The 18,857-nt window shown below is 38.5% G+C and overlaps 1 protein-coding gene across 9 annotated transcripts in view; it reads left to right on the forward strand.

Moving 5' to 3' along the window:
* The window catches only part of CNOT4 (CCR4-NOT transcription complex subunit 4), an 83,453-nt gene that overhangs the window by 34,475 nt on the left and 30,121 nt on the right, over positions 1–18,857 (forward strand). For all 9 annotated transcript variants that reach the window (XM_075749784.1, XM_075749767.1, XM_075749724.1 and 6 more), the window contains exons 2-6: positions 2,770–3,013; positions 10,559–10,756; positions 13,432–13,518; positions 14,044–14,145; positions 14,966–15,091. In XM_075749784.1, the coding sequence (XP_075605899.1) occupies positions 2,840–3,013; positions 10,559–10,756; positions 13,432–13,518; positions 14,044–14,145; positions 14,966–15,091 (687 nt within the window). In that variant the 5' untranslated portion in view covers positions 2,770–2,839. The remainder of the gene's footprint in view (positions 1–2,769; positions 3,014–10,558; positions 10,757–13,431; positions 13,519–14,043; positions 14,146–14,965; positions 15,092–18,857) is intronic.

Consider the following 18,857-nt stretch of genomic DNA (forward strand, 5'->3'; position numbering starts at 1 on the left):
TTGAATGATCTTTTCCCAAGTAAATAAATATTACCTCTTACTTAGTTTCAAGAAACATGGTACACAGCTGCTCTTTACTTCTTGTTTTAAAATAATGGGCCATTTGCTGACTGAAGCAAGCTATTGGCATTGTTGCTAGCAGCTGCTGAAGTCTTAGTGTTAAACAGCTCATAAATGTTAATCATGTTGCAGTTTTGGTAGAGCTTGTCTGCATATCCCAGAGGCACTAGCTAATACGTCATGGATTTTTTCACATGAACTGATGACATTTCTTAGCAGAGATTCCAAATAGTAACGTCATAATTTAATAGTTTTACTGTGGTGGCTGAAGTTTCTTCAAAACTGCACTTTTAACTACAGCTTCACTAATACTAGTAGAGCTTTATTCAGATGTGTTTCAGTAGGCTCAAAGCTGCTGAGCGTGCGGTGCAGTGAGTACACAGTTGAAGGGAATATGCTGTCTGCTTACTGACCTGTTGTTTGGAGATTTGTGACAAAGTCAAATCCAAATCTAAACTGAACAGAATCAGTTCAGTTTATCCCATGCTTTGGTTTAAAGTCACTTTCACATTGTAATGGTTTTGCTGCTGCACAAGTGTGAAAAGTTTAGAGGAAATGTAAGGATCGCTGTGGAAGTGTATGTTATCTGCATAATAAGCAGTTAAACAATGTGCTGTGGCCTTTTAACAGTCCCACCCACTCTTCAGCCAGTGGGAATGTTGTCTTAAAAACAAAACAAAGCTCCCAAACAAACTAATCCTTTTCTTCCTTCAGGTCAGCTTCTGCTAGTGTTCTCTGTAGAAAACACTGGTAAGGTCCCAGCACCTGGTTTTGAGCCTGTTAAAATGATTGCAAATACAGCACCATTGAAAGCATTGCTAAGGAAGTAAAAGCTGCTGTATTATTGTAGGAGTTTAACTTTTTGATTTTAACCATTGTGAAGGTCAGAAAGAGGACAGTGGTGTTGCTAGTGCATGCCATATAGAGAAATTATGCTTACTGCATCTAAAATCCATTTTCTCATCCTTGCTTTTATCTGAGTATCCAGGGGAACTCTTTCTCTCTAGGGCAGTGGTATATGTTTACCAGAACTGCACTTTGTGCCTAGAGGTTATACACCCTACCAAACTAGTTGAAACTGCAGTTAGTTTAGGCTTCTGGTACCAGTCTGTGAACACAGGTTAACCTAACTACAACGCAACCGTTCCTGTACAAAGCTATATACTCTCTGCTGTGTATTTGGATGGTGGTTGTGTATGTATAAGCTGTTCCTCTTCAGGGTTATCTCCTGGCTGCTTGCAGAGAAATTTCCATCCCTGAAGAGATGTGAAGGACAGGGACAAGTATTGTGGACTGATGCTAGAATGATCCTGCGCTGTATGGTGGGAGGTCCCGACTTGAGCTGGAACCTCTTGAGCTTTATAAGATAAATTTCATGCAAGGAAGTAAGGTTTAGAGTGTGGAAGATCATAAACAGGACTCTTTCATTGTAGTTCTTAAGGAATCAAACCAAAGATGTGTAAGGCTAACACTACAACTTGCATAAATCTGTGAGCGAGGGTTTGATCTCAAAACATTCAGTCATCTTATTTCCAAGGACAGGAGTAAATGTCACTCTTCAAGTAGGTGGATGTGAGAATTTGTTTCTGGACTTGCTCCTAAAAGCCTGGAGAAAGATTGGATAGTACATGACCTAGTAGTTTTTTGTTAGAAACGAAACAGAAAACTCTCTGGGAAAGTAAAGGGGACTCCAGATTTTGTGTGTGGTTAAATTATAATTGCATGACTGTTTTGGGAAAGGCATAATTGTAAAAAGAATTTTGGATTTTTTAAAAAAACTTTTGAGCTGACTTATTTGTAAAGAAGTGATGTAGTTTATTACAGATAGTATGACCATCCAACTATCGGTTCTGGTCACATCTTTTTCAGTACTTTTCAGTGAGTTTCTAATTCTTTTTTTTTTTTTTTCTTCTCCTCCAAAAGGTCTACCTAAAAATTCTACTGTTGCCCTTTAATTCTGTCTCATCTACATGCATGTCTCATGCAGTAGATCAAGACAGCTTGGTGAGATTAGATACAACTTCAAATATCCAGAGTGGTACTTAAATGAAAAAAGAAAGAAGAAAAAACTCAAACTGACTTGAGTATCTCAGCAATGACTGTATGTGCCTTGTTCTGAGTCTGAAAGTAACTTTCGTGTGCTGCATTCTGAAACTGGCAGAATAGTAGCATACTCAAATGACTGAGTTGAAGAAATGATTTAAGAAAACAGTGACCTGAATTTTGGTTCTCTTCAAAATTCTGATCCAGAAATACTTTATTGTGGCTGCACTCTAAGTTAAAACTTAGGGTGTTTTTGAGCACATGCATATATTTGGGCTTTGGTGTGAACTGGGTGCTGATGAAAAGCATAAATGATTTGATGAAAGTTGTTTGACACATGTAGAAACCTGTGTACCTGACAAATGTTGGGTAATGCTGTATTCCTGAGGCTGATCTTGGAGATCAGTCTCTGGACCAAAAAATGAGATGGACAAAGAAACAGATTCACATGAGTAAGAAGCTTTCCTTGTTTTTGTTTTATAGTTCTATCATATTACTTGTGTGACACACAAGTAGGAAGAGACACTCAAGTTTATTAGGGAGTAATGTGTATCAGTAGATAATTTGTGTGGGGAGAAGGAAAGTGGTGAAGTAGTGAAATATTAAAAGGTGCAAAAGAAAGGTTGTCAAAAGTACTAATCACCCCTTTTTTTTTTCCTCTTGCAGACCTTCAAGTGCTGACCTTCTTGGTCTATTAAGTTATTATAAACTTTTGCTGCTCTGCGAACATATAAAAATGTCTCGCAGCCCTGATGCTAAGGAAGACCCTGTGGAATGCCCCCTTTGCATGGAGCCTCTGGAAATTGATGACATCAACTTCTTCCCTTGCACCTGTGGCTACCAAATCTGTCGTTTCTGTTGGCATCGTATCCGCACTGATGAGAATGGACTTTGTCCTGCTTGCAGAAAGGTAAATATCCTGGAACAGCGGCTTGTCTTGCACATATCACAAGGCTCTTGCATTGCGTTGGTACCAAAGACATCCTTTTCCTTCGGGGAAACATTCATCTAGTCATGGCCTAGCTCAAGGGTGAGGTGTTGGATCTTTCAGATTCTATCTGCGTATGTGTTGAAGCTGTTGTGCAACGGCTAGCCTTGGTTTGTTAAATTCAGAACTGGATTGATAGGGAAAGCTGTGGATCAGAACCAAGGCATGTTGATACTGGGAGAACTGCCAAAAAAAAAAAAAAAATCCTTTGAGTTGGGTTGCTCATGCATTGACAAAGTATTTTCAGGAAGAACAGTGAGGATTCCAGTGTCAGGGGGTTGCTGAGGGCCAAGGTTCAGCTAAACTAGCAGAGTTGTCTGAGGCAAGCTTGTAAAGCACCTGCTTGTTTTGTTTGTGGCACTGGAGCTTTTAATCCATGTTTTTCTGGACACTAAACATGTAAAACCTTTGGAAAATATATCCAATGGTGTTAAGCTTTAAAGCATTTCAAATTCTAGGCTAAGTCTATTTGTCTAGTATTCTGATCTTGTTGCCAAATGCTTAAAGGTAGTACTTTGAGAGTCACACTTAATTTCTCCCTGTCTCTTAATTGATGTCTGGCTGAAACTTTGGCCACAACTGTAAACTTTCAGCTTCACTAAGTTGCCTGCTTTTTCCTTTGAATTGTTTTTCCTCTTCCTTTTAGTGTTTTCCTTAACCCCATTATTTCCTTATCTTGAGTGTTTTAATAAAACTCTTAATATCTTCTTCTCCTTAATGACTTCCCTTGATTGTAACATTCTTGCCTGACCTTCCTCTTTTTGTAATCAGAGCTACTTATGTCCCCTCTTTCTCCTGGTATTTAATTGTGATCCTATCTATAGTTTATGCTTCTGTTGGCTTCCTGTCTTGTATTACAGCTCCCTTTTCAGACTCCAAGTAATCTTACTTGGTCTCACTATCCTTATTCACTGCCATAGCTTTCTATAAACACTTCCAGTCATATTTTCTTGCTGCTCTTTTGGGCTTTGGCTACACTAGAGCTATCGCTGCTAACCTGTGTTTGGATGCCTCTGCAAGCCTGAAGGCTATCCCACAGCAACATATGTTTGTTAACAAATTGTGCAAATTTGCTACAATATTTGAGCTGTGTGTTCTACAAGAAAGATCCACCTGTCATCAACCAAATCAATCTCCACATATGATACCTGCTGTAGATGACACATGCTGTATGATAATTTTCATAGTACAAGCAAATTTCTATTCTTCTGGTACAACATGAGATTTCTGGAATTTCCTTGTCTGTTGAAGTTGCTTCATTTACCTGGATTTATTGCACTGCTTTTTGCCAACAACTATTTGATTCGTCTCTGCCTGTTCATTATTGGAAGTTTGTGGAATATATCTGAAAAAAATCACAGAAGCAGCATGCTATTCACTGCCTCTGGGTATCTGAATTCTTTGAAATACGGATACTGCCACAGCGAAACTTTTTCATGTGGAATAATCTGGCTTGTGGATGTGCAAGTGTTCTGCTGAATTGGATACAGTTCACTCAGAAAAACACTTCTGGGAGAAAAGCTAGAATGAGTGCTACAATCGGAATGAAGCACACTGACCATTCCAGGAGAGGAAGGAGACCTCTTCTTTCACAATGGACGAGGATTATGCTCTTGATAGTTTCTTCACCCATGGACTGCAGGATGTTCTTGAGTAGAGTCGCAGCTATATCACAGGATTGTAGGTGACTTGCATGGAGGAGGCTGAGGAGTACACTCCTTTTGTGGCATAGACAAAGACATTGTGGCACAGAGACCCCATCTGGATCTTGGGAATAAATAACTTCTAACTGCACAGTTGATGGCAGCATCAAATAAGTGTGAAGAAGCCACCTTTTCAAGTGTGCTGGACCTTCTGAACCAGGTATGTGTTTTTGTGTGCACTGTGTCTACATAGGAACTGTTTGTGTGTAGTAACATTTCTGGGGAATAGATATAAGCAGTTTTCTAATTCACATCTACTGTGATGTGTATTAGTTGTGACCATTTAAAATGCTGAAGCACAGAAAATAGTAAAGCAACAACACTTTTGCAGGAAAATTTATAGTAGGTACTAAAGTTTCAACTGTCGTGTTTGTAATGTGTATATTACTGCACATTGTAGTGCAGGACACTTACTGTAAATGGGCTGTGAATAAACATATATTAAAGCGAGGCTGAGTATGTGATGCACAGTTACATAATAGAAAACTGCTGTTTGTGCCAATGGTATTGAGTGTGATGCAAGTTCTCCAGTGGTGTGATCACTGGTCTATGGAGAGGAGCAGTGAAGAAGTTCCCTATCCAGGGATTTTGGCCAAAAGGTTTGGGGGAGATTTTGGAAAAGCCTGTGATAAAATAGTCTGGCTATACACTATAGTGGTACCTATGCCATTTGTTTGATAGATCTTAACTGTGCATTGCATATATAACATTGTTTTCCTAAGCTTCTCTAATTTACTTCTAACTGAAAAGACGTTAGCTTGCAGGGTTTTTTTTTCTACCAAGGAGAAAATACTTCTACATGCTTGAACTGTTATATATCTTAATGTTTGCACGTGCAGAATATGTTCAGGTGGTTGCAGTGAATTGAGTTAGTGTGTCTTAAGTTTCCTCCTGTTAGTAACAGTAGTAGACAAACACTTTGTTTTGATTTATGAAAGTAAGGTGCTAGTGTGAATTTAACTTGAATGCTCTTTGGAAAGGAATACTTGTTAGTCTTAACACATGAAAAGCTTTCTAAACTTTTGTCTGAATCTTCCGAAATACTCGGAAATTGTTTCTGTTTAATTCATTAACTACATAAAGTACTTCCTTAAAAAATAGAACTGACCTGTTTTGAGTTCCTGATGCCCTTCAGAATTGTAGGTGTAGTCAATTGTAAGATGCTAAGCAAGCCTTCCTGGTTTTTTTCCAGTCAATTGATTTCTTAACTGTGAGTGAAATAGCTGCTAACTAGTCAAATTAGAATGAAAATATGCTGTCCTCGAAAGCTGTAGCCAAAAGCTGGTTTACAGGTGACCAAGACTCGCTGGTTCTTGTTGTAAAGCCGGTGATTTTTATCTTTGCAGTGACTTTTCACTTTTTTCTTTAAAATTCAGCGGCCTAAGTACTGTTTGTCGTATGAATAATAAGTAGCATTTCAGTCGCTTGTGTTGCTTTAATAGAGCATAGCACTCTCAGACCTCAGTGTCAGTGGTTGCAATTTTTAAATCCAACAACAAAAAAGCCTAGCTTCTTCACACTTAATTGCTTTGCACTTCTACCAAATAATATAACTTGGTACACAGCTGTTCGTGTGGTGTGACTTTACCTTGTTCTCCAGTTCCTTGACTTAGCAAACTTTATTCCTCCTAGCACTTAGTGTTAGAGAAATAGTAAACTGCTACATTTATGATCAAGAAATTACGTGTTTTGAGCATGTTTTTGTCAGTGTTTCTCCTGCTTCTGTGTAAAAGGAACACCTGTTTTAATGCACAGTTTCCAAATGTCAGTTGTTTCCCCTGGTGCTTTTATTCCCAAAACTGAGTAGTTTGGGGAATTCAAATTGGGAACAATTCATATTTAGAAATGTATAGGAAACTGCTATTTTTTTTATTCTTAATATAAGTAGATGGTGTATACTCTGCATAAACCTTACTGACTTTCTCTGTACTTCTCATTTCAGAACCTATTTGGTAGCAAGGCAACAACTGGGAAATGTTGGTACATCCATTGTGTGGAAGGAATGTGACCCATCTGGGAATGCCAAAAGCAAAGTGCTTGATAAATTCCAGCTCAGCTTTCAACAATTGGGAAAATTTGGGGGAAAAAAGTCTGAAAGAAAGCAAAACTTAAATGACTAGACAAACTCAGTCAGGAAGACTGAGAATTCATCAAGGGCCATCTCTGATTTAAGAAACGAGACTACAGAAGAGACACTCGAACTTTTGAAGTTCTTGTAGAACTACCAGCAACTTGCAGTTAGTGTAAACAAAACCTGGTCATTTTCAATGTTGGCACATCTTGTTCAGGTGGCTTCCATGGTTTTTGCTGAAGAGGATTTGTATAACTTAAGTGGAGGGTGTCAGCTAAACTTAGTAAATCAGTGATGTTAACATCTCTTAATGTCTTGCATCTGAAAATACGTAAATGCTGATAACACTCGATGTAGTTACTTTGCTTAGATCTCAAATCCTCCACAAGCTAAGGAATCAGTCATAGTAGGTTAAACAAGTATCTTATGCTTCTTGTTTTAAAAAAAAAAAAAGAGGGGGAAAGGAGTGTCCATGTCAGTAGCATTGCCACTTCAGCTGTTGCAAGACTGACAGCTTCTGCTATCTGTGGTTCTTCCCCTACCTCTATTTTGTAGGGTTGAACAGAGAGTAAACAACAGAAGAAATGGTGCTGTGAGATACACCAGGAGTCAATCCACCTTGTGTTTTTCAGAGCCATGTTCCACCAGCCTTCCCTACATGTGTTCTGTCTGTAGTTGAACTATCATCTGAGTTCATGAACTTCAACACTGTGGGAAGCAATCGCTCTGAAGATTAAATAATTTATTGTCCTATTATAAGTAGTTATTCCTGTAGATTGACTTTGTGTCCTTATTTGAAAGGAACAAGATTTCTAATACTTACTGGGATTTTTTTTTTTTAGAATTAGCTTCTGAAATGTTGATGCTGTGCTTACTTGCCTTCTTCCTCCATTAAATGCACAATATCTCTTATCTGTCATCATGCCACTCATTATATATAGACATCTATCACTTCTTAGGATTGGGTTTCTGATTTATTCTTGGGATTCAAGAGGTGCATGCAGATTCATTTACAGATCCTGCAAGTCAGGATATCAAACTACTCATATTCTGTAGAAGCATTAAACATGTCATAAGAGTGGTAAACATACATATGAAACATTTAATATCTAATACAGCTCTCCAGTATCTAGCGAGAACTTCTGATGATTCTGTTGCTCAAACAAGTGCTGTTATCCATAGTGGCAAATCAACTGCTAATGCTTAATGATTGAAATCCTTATTCAGGCAGTCTCATACCTTCAGTTAAGATGAAGACATTTCTCTTCCCTGACTCTGAAGTTGCTGTTTAGTTGTGTGCCTCCCACCAGCAGTTCTAGTGCTCTCCTGTACAAACTACTAGTTTGTACTATGGACAAATAAACATTCTGCTCAAGGATGTGCTTAGAGCTACCTGGGTTGTTTCCTGACTAGTGTTCAGGACCTCCAGCAGCAAATAGCTGTACAGAGAAGGAACATACTGTCTTGCTTCTCATTTGAGAATCTGCTCTGAACGTGGCTATACTTGGCAAGAAATAAGCTGATGAACTTTGGCACTGTTTGCTTTAGTTTTCTTGGACCTTCAGGAGCATTACTGAATGTACTCAAAATGTTGAATTCACTTCTTGTGCAGTACCAGAGAGCAGCACACTTCCAAGCCTTGCCTTGTGTAGTATGGGATGTGGAGAAGGAATTAATCTGTGAAAGGATGGATTGTGGGTATGATACCACATCACTTGATGTAGGGCAAGCCATTTTATTTTTGAAACTCTATCTACCTTATACTGGTGCACTTGTTTTCTTCCCGTTCCTACCTGCACTCAACTTGACTGTAATAACTGAACTAACTCTCTCTTTGTCTTTCTCTTCCCTAAAACAAAACAATATCTAGTCTTTATTTTACATGATTGACTAACACAGATGTGGAGAAGTTCTTTAAAGAAGTGAAATGCCTTGCAGAGTTATTCTGCATCTCTGAAGTCCTCATGTGCATTGGCAATAGCTAATCTCAAATGACCTTACTAACAGGTCATTGCTGTTCATCAAGTACATTGTGAAATCTGTACAAGGCATTCAGTGTTACTTGTGAATAACATGACTTTTAAAGAAATGATACTGTTTTAACTGTTCAAGGGTGGCATGAGTCCTTAATGTGGTTTTATGTTAAGACTTACTTGTGTACCTTTGGTTACTGCTAATGTATCTTACAAGTTTAAATTCCTTTGTGATATTAAAAACATGTTCCAGAGGACTTGATGTTTCACCATGAGATGCCATCTGCTGAAGTTGACTGTAGCATATTTTCAGAAGATGCCTCAAGTATAGGATAATGGTGCTGAACTTTAAACTCTTTAAACTGTAAAATGGATCTTGTTTTGTTTGGGAATGTACTTAAAAGACTATCAGGTCTGAGCACTTGGTGGCTCTTCCAGTAGCATCATGCAAGTATAAGAAATATACACTTTTAACCTAAACCTTATTTTCATCCGCTGCTGTAGATTTTTCTCAGGTCGCTTAGTGTGACAACTAGTTTTGTATTCTACCACTAACAGAGGACAGTCAGGAAAAAGTTGCATGTTCATTTTTGTTGGACTTGCACACTGAAACCTTTGGTTATAATCATACAAGCAAAGAACTTTGTTCAACATATTGGTGAGCTTAACTTTTTTTATCTTAAGTCTTTACCTCAATGCACATTTCCTGTACTCTTCTCATTTTTTACTTTATCTTGCTGTTTAGAAACACTTTCTTTTGTTTGAGATATATTTTTATATACTTGCTTCTGTGCTTAGCATTGCTTTGTATATAAAGTGTGAAATCTAACTTTTCAGCCTGAGAAAATTGAGGCAGGTAAGGAATATGGAACTGCTTTGAGGAGTAATCTGGAGTGGAGGACAGTGCACTGTAGTCTACAAGATCAGGCTGAAATAGTGCCTTAATAGCAATTCTCTGCGTGGATAGAGCAATCTTTCTAGGTAACTCTGAGGACACCTGTACTTCTGCTAGGTACTTCTGAGACTAAAATCTACAATGTTATGTCTGTGTTTGAGGAGTTATCTGTAAATGATAATCTTGAGGTTAAAATGCACCTTTGTCCAGGGAAGAAAAAGCCTGCGTTTCAAACTGGTACACAGGCGTGGCAAGAATACTATTAAATCAGTATGCAGTAACTGTATTGAAATCTATCTCTTCGCTAGGATTTTACCATGGAAAGATTGAGCTGTGTAATGGTGTTACTGTCTAGAACTTGGTGGGCCACTGATACTATATTTGTATTTTGATTTCTTATCTGTTGTCTTTACTTTGTTAATACACCTAAGTATTCAAATCTGTATCAGAGAACTAAATATAAAGTGAATATGCAAGGGCATGCTTTCACCCTACCTACTGTACTATGTTAGTGAAATCTTAACAGGATGTGTTGGCTGTTATGTTGCAGCTGCTTGTAGTGTTACCAAACTGACTAGGGAGCTGGGTTAGAATGTGGCTATTGCCCAAATCAGTATTATGTCTATAAACAGGAGAATTCCATGAAAATATGCAAGATGTTGAGCTTTCCCGAAGGACTGAATATGCTACTGCTATAATGTGGCTGGCCATGACAATCAGAACAATGTAACACAAAAAATCTGTGTGTTAAAACATCAGGATTAATGACTTTCAAATGCATTGTTTCTTATATGGGTTGTTTTTAATGGTATTTGTTATATTTAGCCATATCCAGAAGATCCAGCAGTGTACAAACCACTCTCCCAGGAAGAGCTGCAAAGGATAAAAAATGAAAAGAAACAGAAACAAAATGAGAGGAAACAGAAGATATCAGAGAATCGCAAACATTTGGCCAGTGTACGGGTTGTACAGAAGAACCTTGTCTTTGTGGTAGGACTATCTCAGCGCCTAGCAGATCCAGAGGTGAGGGTTCACACTTGCAGATCTTGTTCTTAACTTACTGTCAAGGAACCACTGGAATATCCTTGTGCCCACCCTTGTCTGTCTCCCTGAGGGGTACAAAATGAAGCAGTATTGAAAAGGTTTACTGCTGCTGAGGCCCCTTCTTAAGGGAACCTGTTCAGCTTCCTTCTCCAAAGTAGCCTCAGTAAGTCTTTGTGCCTTTGCTTTTGGGAGTATGGACGCTCTATTTTTTTAAGGAAATTGTTCTTTGCATTTGTTTAAAAATGGCTTGTTGTTAAGCTAAAAATAAGCTTAAGGATAGCTGCGTCATGCACCACCAATTCTAAAATGGGAGCTTCGTTGGATTTTAAAGAACAAATATAAAGTGTAGCGCCAATCTGTAGGGACAGAAGAAAAAAGCCGACACTTGAAGTGTGACTAGGAAGGAGCTTAAGGGTGATGTCACATGAGGGAAACAAATTAGTAAGAGGAAGACCCAGGATAGAGTTGGCTTGCTACTCTGCATCATCAAAAAGAAGCTTTTCATTTGAGAAAACTGATTGTTTTTAAAATGTTTTATTTACTTCCATCATCAGTCAGCTGCAGGTGGCTAATGGAATTAGTACTAATGAGTAAAAGTGCCTTGAATTAGAATATGGAGGGAATGTACTACAGGATGAGAGATGTCTTCAAAACTACTATGCCAAGTTAAATTCACCTGATTGGACTAAATTGTCTGGAGAAATTTCAAATAAAGTGGCTGTTTCTGAGGCCTCACAGACTATAGCCTGCCTTTTGGTAGACTGGGAAAGAACAAATGTAAAAAGCTGCTTTTAGTGGTGGGGAGTATGAAAGGAAGAGAAAAATCAAAGTTAAACTGGTCTGGCATATAACACTTCAGTTTCTACAAGAATATAGCAACAAGTATTTGCAAGCAACTGTCAACATTGGCTTGGTGCTATTTATTACTGAAAAATGTATTTAGTGTCTTTGACCAGATAAAGGATTTGTCAGTAAGAGAAATAATAGTATATAGTTATTTTTTTAACCTCAGATAATTCCACACTGAATACCTGAAGTAATTAGAAGGGGGTTTATGGGTGTTGTAAGGGTGGGGGGAGTTGTACTAGCTGGGTTTGGTGGTAGCAGTATTCTCACTGACATACCAGTAGATAATGTGTACTTACTGAATATTGCGTATAGCACCAAGATGACTTGATTTCCAAGAAACCTAGCCCAAAAGAGAGATGGGCTAAAAAAAAATTAAAGTATCCAATATATTCAATTTAAGTTTTCCACTTAAGCAGGCAAAAACCTCCTGCACAAATAAAGAGGATTTGGAAGGGGAGATTGGCTGCTATTCACTGTTTCTGGAAATAGATTTGTGGATCATAATAGAGTACAGGCGGATCCATTTCTGTAGACATGCTCTTGTGAAAAATGTGAAGGCCGTGCTGCAATATCTTATCAGGAGTATAATCTGCAAAATGTTTGAAACTCTTCTGCTTTACTCGGGATTGTCAGTCTCCTCTGGAGTGATGCCTGAGGGTGGGTGTAGGATTTTCAAGACGGTGTAGATCAAGTGCAGAGCAGTCAGAAGAGACTAGTGAGTGACTGGTTGTCTATACACCATGCCCTGTAGTTCTACAGGATGTTCCAAATGGGATTAATACTGTTAGATCTTGAAGACATTGAGAAGGGAGAGAGGTGGTTAAGTAAAGAAGTTCTTGGATCAGTACAGTTTAACTGTACTATCCAGTAGTGTTAGTACGAAGACAGAGCTGGGGAGACAAATCTTCCTTTTTAACCTCTGAGGTTGTCTTGAACTAGAAATACCCTTAGCTTATCTAGCTTCAGTCTGAGTAGTCAGTACTTCTTCACCTCCTTTCATCATGGGGATAGAAGAAGAAAGGCTTCTGCTAACAAATGTGTCAGACATATTGCCAGTTCCATTGGCACACAGGTAACCGTTATTCAACAGGGTTGCTTAATATGCTAGAGATGTTCCTGCTTTGCACAGCATCCCTAAATGGTGTGTTATTACTAACTGATGCAGAGAGGGGCAAGACAGGATTATTATTTTTTTTCTTCAGGGATGTGATATTCACTCCTTCATTTCAGCATGATTTTGATTCTGAAATGTTTTTTCTTGCTCCTGGGAAGTGTCACATATTGTCTTCCTATACTTAGTCTGGTCTTCTGAAAACTTGAGGCTATCTTGAGCTAATTGGTTTACTCTTTCTCTTTGGAGTGGGGCAAGTGAGGCAGGATTCAGGATTTTGTCCCTAGCAGTTAATATATCTGAATGAAAGTGTAAGGTGGTTACTTATTTTAAAACTGGAATTAATGTGATTTTTATTTTTTTCCTCAAATTATAAAATAGATACATACATCCCATTCAGCATGAAATATTCCTGTATCTTACCAGGGTAGGATTTAGGTAATCTGAGAAAATAAATTTAAAATACGACATAAAATGTGGAATATCCCTCAAAGTTCTTTACTGCAGTGGCAATGTACTCTGTATTGCATGAAATCATGTTTTCTATTGGAAAATAAATCTATGTCTACATGCTCTCTTCCTCTTTGTAGAAGAAACCTGTTTTTTTTTTAAAGGCTTTCGTCGCACCCAGAATAAGTACAGCCCTGTATGAATTAACTTTTCAGTATACCACTTTAACTTTCTTTTCTTGTAGGTTTTGAAACGACCAGAGTATTTTGGGAAGTTTGGTAAAATACATAAAGTTGTCATTAATAACAGCACATCATATGCAGGCTCACAGGTAAGTCAGAGGCCCTTGTAATTTTTTTTATTCCTTTAGAGAAAATACATGTGTGCAGAGTGAGTCTTGGGCTCCCTATTTCTGATTAAGTAGTAGGTTAAAGAAGTAAGAAGTGAAAAATACAGCATTGCAAATATCAAATTACTGTTAAGTTACTGAGGCATTGTCCAACCAGACTCTCAAAAACGTGAGATGCAATGTAGAAAGATTAAAAACTGGGAGACAGGATGAGAATCTTCTAAGCAGCAGCAATGTGGCATTATTCACTAATTTGCATTTCAGGGATAAAATACCTTTAAGTATTTTTAGAACTTTAAAGCAACATTTTGATGCATTTCTTTTTTCCCCATTCTTCATGTTCACATCTAAATTTTTATGTATCCTACCATTTTTGTCAGTCTTCCTGTTAAAAATATCTAGCCATGAATATACCAGTTTATGAAGAGAGCTGCTAAAAAAGCAACTTAATGTTCAGATCTGTCCAGGCAGAGAGAAAAAAATAAATATGGTATGTTTTCTTTCTAGGGTCCAAGTGCCAGTGCATACGTAACTTACATCCGGTCAGAAGATGCTCTCAGAGCCATACAGTGTGTTAATAATGTGGTGGTAGACGGCAGAACACTTAAGGTTGTAATATTTTTACATTCTTATGTATATATGCTAGGACACTAATATCAGAGCATAGTATAAAATTTTATTTGTATGGATATGCCTATGTTGTTGAACAAAAATGTCCAGTTTAGTGGGTGTTGGATTTTGACCTATTTTCTTAGGATTAATCACAACATGGAAGTTCAGGGAGCTTCTAGCAGGCAGTGTTTTAGGGGGTTAGCAGGTAACTACTTAAAACAAAAGTTTGAGACCAAGAAAGAGATGCACCACCTCCCCCTTCCCAAGTGGCTTTTTTGCTGTATACCTTAATAAGTGTGAAAACATGATTATTTGCTTTTACAGACCATTTCTGTAGTCCAAACACCACACTGCTCAAAAGCTTCCTGGGAAATGCAAGTTTTTTTCCTTTTGATATCTGTGTAAACACATATTCAGGCTGACTTGACTGAATAGGTGGCTATAGAAAATAATATAGTTAATAGTAATTTCCTGACCCTGCTACAAAACATTAACCAGTTTCATGTTATACAAACTCATAACTACTTACTTGGCTTCTTATGATTATGAATGCAAATATTTACTGAGGCTCTTATTTTGGCATTTATTTAGATTGGATGACAATAGAAATACATCCTAATTATCTAATACTTAAGTATATAGATTTCTTACAAATGGACTTACTAGGCCATCTGCACCAAAAAATGCATTATGATGAAATTCCAAATGGTGGGAAGGAATTTTCTCTTTTGCAAATACAGCTTTTTTTCTTATACTGTGAAAGGCATTCTTAACCTCCAGTACTTAAGTAGTCATGGTTGGTTTTTTCTTTCTTCAGGCATCATTAGGTACAACAAAATATTGCAGTTATTTTCTAAAAAATATGCAGTGTCCAAAACCAGACTGCATGTATCTACATGAGCTGGGAGATGAAGCAGCCAGTTTCACAAAAGAGGAAATGCAGGTAAATGTAACGAGTGGGAACCACATGAAATGTGGCATGCATGTATTTTATTGTATATAATTCAGTCTAATATGTGTATAATGTAGCCTTTTGCTCAGTGTTGCAGCAGAGATGAATTTTGAAATCCAAAAGGTGATTAACCAGTTGGATATTGGAAGTGAACAGTTAGTTTTTTCATTACATGCTGCTTTTAAAGGCTGAAAAATCCACTGAGTTTCATTAGTCGAAAAGGTGGAGATAAACTCTTAGCCAAGAATTCAAATGACCTTGAGTTAGTTACTTGTCCTTTGTTTATACCAGTGCAAGGTAACATGTTATTTTAAATCTCTGAAAAAAGTTAGTGCAGATCTGGATTTTCCTGTAGGTTTTGTGTGTGTGGCCAGTTATTGTGGCTTAACTATTGTACTGTGATTTGACCATGCTATCTGAATTCTGATATCCCTTTTAGCCTGTGAAGGGTATAAAAACCATTTGGAAATAAAATGTTGAGGGTAACTGTAATACAGCATAAATACTTATGTGGGGATTTTTTGACTCTCTCAACATCAAAATGCTTATTATCTAGGATAGGGAAGCAAATGAATGGATAGCTTTACTTTCTCAAAGGTGGTGCATTCTGGGGTCTTTTGAATTTGGATCTGTCCCTTTACATGAGGTATGGTAAAGCTTTTAAACTCAATCTCAGGTATACCAGCCTTGCATCCATGCTATAACTTTTGCATGTGGTCGGTCCTTGAAGCAGGTGATCCCCACCCCTAGTGCTAGCACAAATGTACAAATAGATTTTATTTCATGTGTTGGGCTGATGTAAGCCAGAGAATAAGGAAGAATGTCCATATCTATTAAACATTTTTTCCATAAATTAGTAGTTATTTCTGAGGATTTCAGCTACATTTTGATAAATTAAAAAAATACCCTGCTGGTTCAGACAAATAGTCCCTGCAGTATAGATTTTGACGCAGATAATGGCAATAGGAGGTAAAATTCAAGGAGAACTTGCAAACCAGGCCACCTTCCCTGCTAATTTACCTATATTTCTCCCACCACCGAGATCTGTTGTATTATACATGTTTGAGGGTATGTTGCTGTCTAGGCTTTTTAGCTTTTCATAAAGCTGACAGCCATGAATTTATTTAATCCATTTTGAACCTGCTGATAGTGTCAACCTATAGTATTTTGTGGCAGCAAGCCCCAGAAGTTCACCAGCTGTAAAGTACTTTCTTTTGCCTGTGTTAAACTGATCTCCAGTTAGTTTTGTCAGGTGTCCCCTAATCTTAGCATTGTAGTACTTGTTGAAAGCAAAACCCTTTTTCACCTTATCCATTGCCTTTGTGATGTTGTAAAACTTGATCTTACCCCTCTCAGCCTTCTCTCCAAATCACACAATTTCTGAGCTTTTAAACTTCTTTGTAAAGCGGTTCCTCCTTTCTGTGATAATTTATGTGGCCCTTCTCCATACCTTCTGTGACCTTGAGATGCAGAGGTCAGGTGCATCATACTCATGATGTGGGGGAAGCAAAGTTGAACACAGCAGTCCTCAATATTTTTTTTGGGGGGGGGGGAGGGAGGCGGGTTGGGGAGGTTATGGGGTTTTTAGTGCCATTCCTAATGATGCCCAGCACATTTTTTTTGGTTGGTTGCCAGTGTGTAATCAACTAACAATTTCAGAGATGTATTGACAGTACCCTCAGTATCTCTTCTCTGAGCTGTAACAACCAGTTCACGGATCAGTAGAGCATTAGCGTGGTTTAGGCTACTTTTTCCCTTGGTGTGTTACCTGACATGTCTCTAGTGAAGCTTATTTGCCACCTGTTTGTCAAGTTCTCTGGGGTTCTTTTTGGAGTTCCTCATTATCAGCAGGGTAGTTCACTACCCAAAGAGCTTGATGTTGTCAGCAAAGAACTTACTCTTGACTCCTTTCTTAGCATGCTGATGGTGTTGTACAAAACTGATGCCAGTCATCAGTCCTCATCACTTCTTCTGCACCCTATAAGAGTGACCAGTAAGTCTTACCTTTGCCTTTTTATCTTTGAACTAGCTTCAATCCACACAATCCTCTATCCCAGGGCAGCTTTGTAAATAACTCGACTCATAGAATGGTTTGGGTTGGAAGGAACTGCAAAGATCATCTAGTTCCAATCTGTCTGCCATGGGCAGGGACACCCTCCACTAGACCACATTGCCCAAAGCCCCATCCAACCTGGCCTTGAACACTTCCAGGGAGGGGGCCCCCACAACCACTCTGGGCAACCTGTTCCAGTGCTTCACCACTCTCACAGTAAAGAGTTTCTTTTTAGTAGCTAATCTAAATCGGCCTTCCTTCAGCTTGAACCCATTACCCCTTGTCCTGTCACTACACTCCCTGATAAACAGTCCCTCACCATCTTTCCTGTAGGCCCCTACAGGTACTGGAAGGCCGCAATTAGGTGTCCCTGGAGCCTTCTTTTCTCAAGGCTGAACAATCCCAACTCTCTCAGCCTGTCCTCATAGGAGAGGTGCGCCAGTCCTTTGATCATCTTTGTGGCCCTCCTCTGGATTTCCTCTAGCAAAGCTCCATGTGCTACTTGTACTGGGGCCCCCAGAGCTGGATGCAGTACTCCAGGTGGGGTCTCACAAGAGCGGAGTGGAGGGGCAGAATCATCTCCCTCGACCTGCTGGTCGCACTTCTTTTGATGCAGCCCAGGACATGGTTGGCTTTCTGGGCTGCAGTTGCACATTGCCAGCTCATGTTGAGGTTTTTATCACCCAACACCCCCAAGTCCTTCTGCTCAGGGCTGTTCTCAATCCGTTCTCCGCCCAACCTATAGTTGTGCTTGGGATTGCGCCAACCTTGCACTTGGCCTTGTTGAACTTCATGTGGTTCGCATGAAGTAACTTCTGGTATGAAACCTTATCAAGGCTTTTTTGAAAACTGTGGATCCTCTTTATGCTTATTGACACTATCATAAAATTCCATCGTGTTAGTGAAGCAGGATTCCCTTTACAGCTGTTCAGATTCATTCCCAGCAGATCGTGTTTACCCATGAACTTTTTTTTAAGATAGACTTTATAATCTTAGGATGGGTGGAGGTTGAACTTAGCAGTAGTAGTTCACAGGATCTTTTCTACAGCCCTTTTTTTTAGAAGGCAATGGCAATCTGTCAATCCTCTGGCCAGTTAAAATTGATAGGCTACCTACCTTGGCCAGGAATTAAATTTCACGTAGGACTTCCTTCAGAAGTCTTAAGTAGATTATATTTGATCTTGGTGACTTAAATGAATCTTACTTTCTTGTTCCTTGTTACATTCCTTAACCTTTCTTCTTGATTTCTCATTGCTTTCTGGAAAATCATTAGAAATTACACAACTATTGAAAAGTGCATTGTGCCTTCAGTGCACTAGCTTTCTGAGATTGAATGTTCATTGTCGCAGACTTTGATTCTCTATTTTAAAAAAAAAACGAACAGTGGATGAACTTACATTCTAGGTTCAATAATTGTTAATAGAGCTAAACATTGTGACAAACTGAAATGAACTGATAGAACTCCAGGAAGTCTCTGAAAGTGAAGTTGGGAATTTAGGTAAGATAGGTTGGAGATGCTAAGTTTGGCCTGTGGACTGTTTGTTATAAATAAAACACAGTTACAGCAAGCTCCTATATAGAATTTTAATATTGTTTCTTTCTTATGTTTGTGACAGATAAGTGAGCTTAGGACTGGCCTGATGTTCCTGGCCATGATGTTCAGTTTGTTGCCACTGAAGTCTTAAGCAAGATGAGATATCCAGG

This window comes from Balearica regulorum, chromosome 1 (genome assembly GCF_011004875.1).
Source record: "Balearica regulorum gibbericeps isolate bBalReg1 chromosome 1, bBalReg1.pri, whole genome shotgun sequence".
Classification (NCBI taxonomy): domain Eukaryota; kingdom Metazoa; phylum Chordata; class Aves; order Gruiformes; family Gruidae; genus Balearica; species Balearica regulorum.